This window comes from Bemisia tabaci, chromosome 3, assembly GCF_918797505.1.
Source record: "Bemisia tabaci chromosome 3, PGI_BMITA_v3".
NCBI lineage: Eukaryota > Metazoa > Arthropoda > Insecta > Hemiptera > Aleyrodidae > Bemisia > Bemisia tabaci.
Genome location: NC_092795.1, coordinates 33,132,605 through 33,142,094, shown reverse-complemented (window position 1 = coordinate 33,142,094; position 9,490 = coordinate 33,132,605). Strand labels below are relative to the sequence as shown.

The 9,490-nt window shown below is 34.8% G+C and overlaps 1 protein-coding gene across 2 annotated transcripts; it reads right to left on the bottom strand.

Annotated features, from left to right (window-relative positions):
• Positions 1 to 539: 539 nt before the first annotated feature.
• LOC109043907 (uncharacterized) lies at positions 540 to 9,482 on the bottom strand. Of its 2 annotated transcripts, XM_019061267.2 has the most exons (3): positions 9,042 to 9,482; positions 7,521 to 7,649; positions 540 to 6,544 (listed from the first exon to the last, which is right to left on the bottom strand). In XM_019061267.2, exons 2-3 carry the CDS (start codon positions 7,587 to 7,589, stop codon positions 4,079 to 4,081), a joined length of 2,535 nt encoding a protein of 844 aa, XP_018916812.2. In that variant the 5' UTR covers positions 7,590 to 7,649; positions 9,042 to 9,482; the 3' UTR covers positions 540 to 4,078. The 2 variants fall into 2 exon arrangements, with proteins under 2 accessions (XP_018916812.2, XP_018916814.2); XM_019061269.2 differs by lacking the exon at positions 7,521 to 7,649 and having other exon boundaries at positions 9,042 to 9,481.
• Positions 9,483 to 9,490: the final 8 nt, after the last annotated feature.

Below are 9,490 nucleotides of genomic sequence, written 5' to 3'. Positions count from 1 at the left end.
TCTCATGCGTGTACCAATCTCAGGAAAGCATTAAATGCAAAGGGTTAGCTCACCATTTCTCTTGCATGATTTGTTCGCGCCTCAATTTCATTAGAAATAGAGTTTTTGGTGCCAAAATTGATGAAGTAAGTAAAATTCTGCCAATTTAGGCACTTTACTATCAGATTATGATTCAGCAGAAACAATGGAAAATGTCTTTATTTTAAAAAATAGAACAAAACGTTTAATTTAAAATACATATAGGTTCTCATAAACTCCTAATTTAACTTGGCATTTCTCCTCGTATAGAAAATAAAATTATAGAGAAAACGAATTCTGAACACAGATTGCAAATTATAAGTTTCAATGTACATTATGACCACTGTAATTCACTTTCTCTGAAGAAAAATTTTCTCTCAAAGATTGGCCAACCTACAGCACCAGTGATAATTTGATTTAAACAAAAAAACTGAAGACTGTGCTTTACATAGAGAGGAAAGTTTATGAGCATAAATACTGCGTCAAGGTCCAAGGAAATAAAGAGGACAAAAAAAAGGAAATTGCAGTAACAAAACACTTTATTAACTTACAGCACGATCCTTTTATGAAAATTGATAGTATAATAACTTAAGTACTCTACAGAAAAAAGAAGGGGAAAAAAACTTACTTAAAATCAACTTTTTACATGTTTAATAATGAACAAAAAATATAAAAGATTTTTTATGTACACCCTCAAAACTTAAAAATCATGCGCTGGTCGAATTAGATAAAAAAAAAACAAATTGAGTAAAAATGAAATTCCCATGAAGGGTGAGCAAGAAAAAAAACAGGGTTCTTAAAGTTAGAGGCGTACCTAACGCCAGTTCATCACTTGACCCTACATGTGACAAACAAGCCTAATCAAGATTGTACTCTCCGTTTAAAATACATTTCTGAAGTTTACCTATTCAATACAAAGATCTTTTTGGAGACACAATGTTATCATGTCTCTGAAGACTAAAACTCTTACAAACACATCAGCCTTAAACGTAGGAGACTATGTCAAGATACAATGATTAAAATCAGTCATTTGTGATAAAAAAAATCAGAACTAAAAATTGTTTACTCTAAGATCAACTTAATTAACTGAAAACTACTGAACTTTTCTGACACATTAAATCAATTTGAGATTGATTCCTTTCATGATTAAAACCTCATTTAGGTTCTAGAGGCAACTTCAAATGATATTTATGGACATCTGCCGAAACAAACGAGCAAAAGGGGACGAAATTTTTTCAAAGTTTCGGACAATTTTTGGCATTTTTGTGATTTCATCATTTCTCGAATGAAAAAACATGACTGCACGCAAGTGTCACAAAATTCTCAATGAAAAATTAGGTTTTTACTAGGAAACTGTTGGGCGTTTCTAACTGACAATTTCATGGATTTTTTCTCTGATTACACATAAAATTCAGCAAACTTCTGAACGAAAAGCGCAGTTTTATCCTTATTGAAAATGTAGTTTTTTAGTCAACTTTGCAACCTTGGGATGGATTCACATTTCTTCATTTGAGAAACAACGATTTAACAATTAATGCGCATTCAGTTCCAATTCTCATAAATTGGCAATACTGGGCTCTGTTTATTTCATTGTTGGTTATATTTACTGAGCCACGGTGCCTTTCTGGAAATGTTCATTTGTGATGGGTTTAAAAAAAAAATAGTAATACTGACTTGCGGGAATCGTTGCTAACAGAATGGTCTTTCCGTAAAGTAAAAAAATAAAAACTTTAAATCAAATGAAAAAGGAAATATTGGAAAACAAGAAACGAAACGATAAATCTTCTAGAAATGTTAATTCTTTTCAGAGAGAGAGAGATAGAGCAAAAAAATCTCTGAAACATGTTAAGTATATCCATCATTTTTTTTACTTAAAAACTTCTTTAAAAAAATAGCAAATTTCTATTGTTGAAGTACTTATTCTAGGTTAGCTGCACAAGGAAAAGAACCTTTTTTCTATTCATTGATTCATTGTTTCGACTTGAAAAAATCACGATAGACCACTGTTTTTTTTTTATTATTATTATTAAGTTGTATTTTTCTTGTTACGAGGGACAATATTTTGTTATCTGTTGGACCCAGAACTTAACTTTGGAATGATTCTCATTATACAAGATGATCCAAAAGCCCCGCTGCTCCAGGACCAGGAATCACTCCATTAACTTTTGAAAAACTGGAGATGGAGACTTAAAATTTAGCGAGTGCTTCTAGGTCAAAGGAAATGATTTTCGGAGCTCCTTCAAAATTTGAAGGGGATCATACCGAAAAGGGACAAGAACCCTAGGGGATTTGGAGGTGGTGCGGGACTATTTTATCACCTTGTATTTGCTTCTCTATACTTTATGCCCATTAGTACCTGTTACCAAGACACTTACAATTGACCCACTCCACCACAACTCAAAATGATGCTACTTGACCTTACAGTATAAGCCAGGATAGAAATTGCCCTCAATCTGTTCACTTTGCCTTAAAGCCAGGGGAAAATATCTTGGTTTAATTGAGTTACTTGTCTTTATCTGATAAACTATTATAAGTCATGGAGCAGTGCGGAACAATCTACCTTGAAAAGAATTGATCCATTAAAGGATTGATTTAGTAGTAAAGAAGGGAGAGATAAAGAGGGCTTCATTCACTTATTATAGGATACTTCCATGCTCATATTGAAATATTGTACATACATACATGACATTCTTCAAAACTTTCGACATAGATAGTTCCATACTGCATAATGACATGTAATTTTTACAATCAGCAAATTAAACACCTCTGCAGAGATGACGAAAAAAAAATTGTTATGATTTTAAATCAGAACAGCAATTTTAAAGATATTGCAGCAGTCGGTTAAATTTACACTTTGGCTTCAAAAATACACTTTGGCTTCAAAAATAATAAAAAGGTTTCTTGCTGGAATGATGTGATGCTTGGGTGAAGAAGAAAAAAAGTTGAATCAGTGGTAGGATTTGAGATACTTACGTTTTACAATTTTGACATCTCTACCTGAAGCTTCTACTTCTAGCGAGCAGCTTTAACGTCCAACAGACATAAAAAAAAATACTAGTTTCCGAAGAATTTCATCTTTGTACTGCTGAAAACTTGGGGAAAAATTTAACTTTAAGTCAGGAATGTAAAAGTAAACTAATTTAAAGAAAGAAAAAAATGATACAAGATCCAAAAAAGGATATTGAATTGACGATGATTTTTAAAAGAAGACTAATTGACAATGATTTTTAAAAGAAGACTGAGTCTCTAAAAATACTTTGAAAGGAGAGCTAGTTCCTATTTTCTGAGGAAAAGTTAAGTTTGGAACTAGATTAACCGATAATACTCTAAAAACATCTGTATCCAAAACTTTCTTTTGGTAAATTACAGCATCTTGAAGGGGTAGGTAACAAAAGAAGACATATGGAAAATCATTTTCGACCTCATTTTTTGTGACCTACTGTCATTTCATGGAACTCAAACTCACAAATGATCGAAGCAATTTTTTGAAAATGGTGCGATGCAAATGTGATGATTAAATTTTGGTAAAAATTATGATAACAGTATAAGAACAAGAAAGAATACATCAAAAGGGAACACGGCATCACTTTTTTAACTGAAATCTTCATTGACAGTACAATTTGGATTGGCACACGTCATATCATGACTCTTTGACCTCATCCATAAAACTTTAGCAAAGAAAAATTCTCTACTGTGAAAGTGGATTTCACACTTAAAGTGAAAATGAAAATTTAGAAAGATTCAGTACGAGCTGACGCTGCTTAGAGCTATTTCACCTTTATCTTACAAAGATAAAAGAAATTAATGTAAAAAAAAGTTCAAAGAAAATTTTTCTTGAAACAAAAGACAGAGATCCAAAATTCCTGTTCTCCTAGATAATCTGTATTATCTAACATTACTTTGTTTCTTAATACCTTTGTAAATTTAATTCATAAAGATAGATACCTACAAGGCATAATATATTTTTTTTTTTACAATAGTTTTAAATAAAATTTGTTTTAAAAAAAAAATGGAAACTAAGTTTGGCAGGCAAGTGTGTGAGAGAGTTTGAGGAGAATTCTTAACCTGTTAGATGATCTCTAATGTGTTTTTCTAAGTATTGTTTGGTAAAGAACAATTTGGAACAAAACTCGCAAAAACTACTTTCCCCAGGAGCAAAATGAATGAACAGATGCTTCTCGAACTCACTTTTTGAGAAGAATTTGGCAGAACAAAAAGGTTCAAAACAAGTGAAATAATCATGCAAGTCTCGCTCATGGTCTACCAATTGATCCCAACAAGAGAAAGACTCGTAACAGAAGATGCAATTAACAAACGATTCACTAGACTCAAATTTGGTGAGAAAATCGACAAATGGACAGAGTTCTAGAGGAATAAAAAGGTTATGAAGGTTCATTTTATGCTTCCGCATAACTTGGCGATTTTTGTACATGTTATCACAAATATCACATCTACTATTTTTATTCTCCTTTAACCTCACACACTCTTTTCTTACGTAGTGCGAGGCAAAACTAGTGGAATTCTGGAAAAGCTTTTGACACAGCCTGCACTCATAATAGTAAATAGAATTGTGACAATTCTCAAAGTGATTGAAAAGTCCTTTCTTATTGCTATGGTTTTCGTTACATAAGTGGCATATGTAATTGCTTTCATTCTGATTATTCTTTTGCTTTTTTCTTGAAATTCTTCCCTTGACAGTTGACTTTCGTTTCAGATTTTCCAGCTTCGACTTTTTACCACAATTTGTTCTTAGAGCACTTTCGGGGCGGTGGTGATTACTTTCATTCAGGCACTTGGCTGTGGGAGGTTCTTTGTCACATTCAGAATGGAGTTCCGTGACACATCCACTAATGCTATCTATTTTTGGGATAGGCTTTTGGTTCTGGTCTGCGATTTCAAAGTTTAACAACTGACTATGAAGCATGGAGTGGTTCGAACAAAAATCTCTTAAAAATGTCAGTTCCGATTTTTGGAAATCTCCTTCCGAACATGAATACTGGGGACATAAGTGAGTTTCATCTACTGGCATCTCCGCATCCAAACTCAGTTTAGCGTATAGATGATAGACTAGACATGCTTTGACATTGAATATTTGACCGCAATGAACGCACTCGTATATACTGTCGAAGTTGTGGCTCTCTTTCATATGCGAATACAAATTTGGTCTAGCAGTAAATGCTGTATTGCACAGTTCGCAAGTGGCTTCAATCGGCTTCTCTGCTGGATGGATGCGCTGCGACTGTAATCGTTCATAGACATCATCCGGGATGAACTGAACATCAACAATGAAACACTCCTCGCCGTCAATGATGTCAGTATCAGAGTCTTCATGAGGAATCACAAAAGATGGTTTAAGGATGAACGATTCGTCCATAATAGAAACTCCATCATCCGAGGTTCCGATTCCTGAGTCATGCGTCTTTGTTACCTCACGTTCCAGCACATCTGTGGCTGGACTCTGTCTCTGTAAGTCGTTTGAATTGGAATTTTCATCAGAATTTTGATTTTCTTGGTCAAAACATCGAGCGATCTCTGAACTACAGGATTCTTCGCTCATAAGCTCTGAACTAACGCAGGAGTTCTCTGAATCACGTCTGTTTGAGCAACTCCTGACTTCATGAATTGAAGATGAGGAATCCTCCGAGACAAGATCAATTATAGTAGAGGCCTCAGAGCCTTTTTCCGAGATTACTTTGGTTTCTTCAAAATTAGATGCTAAAGATTTTGAGGGAACTAGACATTTTCTGCCAGGAGAAGTTAGAGGCTTCCAAGAATTAGTACTTCCATTTAAATCCACACTAAACCTCCTTAATTGATTGCAACTGCTCGAAGCAAGAGAGCTGTCACTATCATTGATACAGGTATCATAACAGCTGTCTTTACTTTCTTCTGAGGGAGTCTTCCCCTCGACTACAGGTTTTTTTATCATAAAGGATGTTTTGCGCTTTCCGCTAACATTCGGGTTGGGAATTATGACAATTGGATTCAACCTTTTGTCGACTGTCTCTTCACGCATTTTCAACCTTGAGTTATGATTTAAATACTTATAGCAATTCTCATCATTTTCCAACCGGACCAGTCTCACAACAGGCAACTTCAGAAACAGATTCGAAACTTTGTCAATAGTGGTGCCTGACAACTGAGAAACCTTAAAGGAATTAAAACCATTGTGCGATGCTTTGTTGGGAACTTCACAGTTACCAACAGTTACCTTACAGTTACTAACCTTCACTTTCGTCACTTTTTCGATTGATGAGTCCGACGATGATGACCCTTCATCACTGAAGATGTACTCACTATCGCTTGACTCATCACAAGTTCCTTCACTTTCTGATGGTGCTGCGCTGTCTGAATTGTAATACAGGGATTTGTAACGCTGCTCCTTGTACGAGCTCTGCAGGTACTTCAAACAATTGGCATCGTTTTCTAATCTGGTCAATCTGATGTCTGGGAATTGGAGAGAACGGTAGCTACTGGCCTCCAGCAGACTCACATCTGAGCAGGGCTCCGAGAAAGAAGACACATTCTGGAAAAAAGACACACCAAGTTAAACTCAAACAGAAATAAATAAAACTGCAGTAACATTCAATAAACCCCTGAGATTTATTAACTCAATCATAACAATTGCTTTGTCAGTATACTAATACAGATAAGATCAACCTGGTGATTACCTACTGCTCCCTATTTTTCTCCGTTTTGATTTAAACATTTATTCAGCCTCTTGGCTACATTTTGTAGTGATCTTTCTACAGAAGAGCAGTCTCCAGGCACAGAGCTTCTATTTAAAAATCTTTTGATTGACTCTCTCGTACCTTTGATCAATAATCATTAAGCATTATCCATAAAAGAAGTTCAGAACAAAGCCTGTATCTACAAAAACTTCAAGAGCTGTTCATTATCATTTTTAAACTCATGATACAGATACTTGGATTTTTCTAACTTGATGACAGATTACTATAATTTGACTGCATCTTGAAGGCTATCCTGGAATGGCAAGTAATTTTTAAGAGCAAAGGAACTTTGCGATTTTTAGATGCTTGAACAGCTTTTTATCTTGGCCGAGCATTGATAACTGACTTTGAAAAAAGCGTAAGTGCGATGTTAAGGGGGATTTTGAATTGCTACTTTAAAACAGACTCAAAATTTTTAGGAAGATATTTCATGAAAGGTTTCCATTTTTGAAGATTCATCATGGGGGGCTTACAGCAAAGGGAAACAAATGTTTGATTACAAAAATTTTGAATAAAAACAGACTACATTAATGGCTTCTCTTCATTGTTTTTTTGTTCCTTGACGAAAGTTTTTTTTAATGGATCGATCAAAAAATAAAAATTCTTTACATTGACTGTGAAAGAAGTTGAAATTTAGATTGTGGTAGCATTTTTAGCAATTACTGATACTTCCTAAAAATATTTACACTTGATTATTGTGTTAGTTACCCAGAGCAGAAACCTGAGCACCCGTTTTTTGTACCTTCACCACATGAACCCATCCGTACTTACTGATCTTAAGTCAAAACTACTCTGAATAGAGTTTCCCCCTACAATGAGCCTAGGCTTTTTGTTACTCATTCGCCAAAATTCTGATGGCCGAATTTTCAAGAAAAGGGATTACTCTTTGATCAAGAGTCTCTAGAACAAAAAATTTGAAAAAATTAATGTGATGGATGAAAAAAAAAAAAAAAAAAAAAATTATAAGCAAAGAAAAGGTAAAGAAACTCCCACTTAAATTATTTTGGACAATTTCAATTTTTTTACCTCCAGAAGAAGAGAAACTATAGACTAGGAAGGGAATGCATGTTGATCAACAGTAATTGTGTTGTGATAATATTTTTATTGGTGATGACAATACTTAATGGTTATTTGAATTGTTCCACATGAATCCTTCTTGCTGTAAGTTTTCTCATAGATCCCTCGCTTTGCCTTGAAAATGTTAAATTACACTGGAAATTATCATTTACATTCTTTGTTTCTATTTGCTATTGTTTTTATTTCATTCATTTTGTATGCCTTCTCTTTTCAGTGCAATTAATAAAAGTAGTCACTTTGTTTTTTCAATCATCCCATTTTAGTATCTACTTAATGTTTAATTACAAATTTTTGCAGCTAGAGATTTTGTTGGGGAGATATTATGTATTTATAAAAAAATAAATATGGCATAAAATGAGGCTGTTTTTAGCTTGGACTGATCAAACTAAAACCAATGACCATTTTTATAACATTCTAACAGCATACCTACATTAACTTCTGTCACTGTAAAAGTACAGAGAGTTGACTCCATTCTTCTCAAACATCTGTTCCCTGGTAAGCAGGAACAAATACTAAAGTTCTGTTGAAACTGAGATATGTTCAAAGGTCGATTTCAGCCGCCCCCACATAATTAAAAAGGCATTATGAAAAAGATCTCAGATTATTGTCAACTACAGTTAGCAGTTTTCATTTTCAAGTGTCTTTTCTTCAGGGATTTTGAAAAAATGAAGTCTGGCAACTCCACAAAAATTTGAATGTAGTCTCAAAATTCAGGCACACAGCCATAAGCCTGGATAAAAAACCTAGCTCATTTAGTAACTTCAAGGCAGACTGAGTCAATACTTCCAACTCTGATTTTTACTTCCAATTTGCAAGCGACCGCATTGCATTCGTTTGATAGCCATCTAGGATTAACCGCCGGTATGGACGCTGCCGTACGCAGACGGTAAACCAACACACTACATTCCGAATCAGCTGGAATTGAAGCCCCAATTATACTCCCTCTGACAGGCAGCCTACAATGAGGCAACCAAGAAAAGGGCCACTGGGCGCAAGCGCAGCCAGGGAAACATAGCATTAATAGGTTTTAATGTCTTCAGAACAAGCGTACGGAATAGTCTTGACAGAAAGACAAGAAGACGTAGAGTAAATGAGACATTTAGTATCTGCATTCTCCAAGATACTGGGTCTCAGCAGACACAATTACTTAAGATTGCTGATCGATTTAGATAACTAAAAAATATAAACTAAGGTGACGAATAAAGGAATGCGTACCGGTTTCATCTCGTATTGCAGCATTGTTTACAGCGTAACTAGGGTGGAGATTGCAACAGTTGTTAGTTGCAAAACTTTAAAAGCATAAGTCCATCTTCACAAATTCAGGAGCAACTGCACTTATGTAAATTGAAGATTCATCATGCAACCACTCTGTTTACAGCAGAACATTTTTTTTCCTGCAGTGGGGGCAAGAAGAGCAAGAGATCAATAAGTAAGTGGGAAAATATTGATAACTACTTCACCGTATGTGTGGAAACACACACGAAAACTGGTTCCGATGAAAATATAACGAATGAATGCACTTTCTATTACATTATGACAATAAAATATAGCTAGACGAATTCCTTGAGCTAAGGGTGGTTAGGTCCGCTTGCTGAAATCAGCATTCAGCATTGTATTGATGGAGCTAGAACTGGCAAAAAAAACAAACTCCGTCACGGATTTGA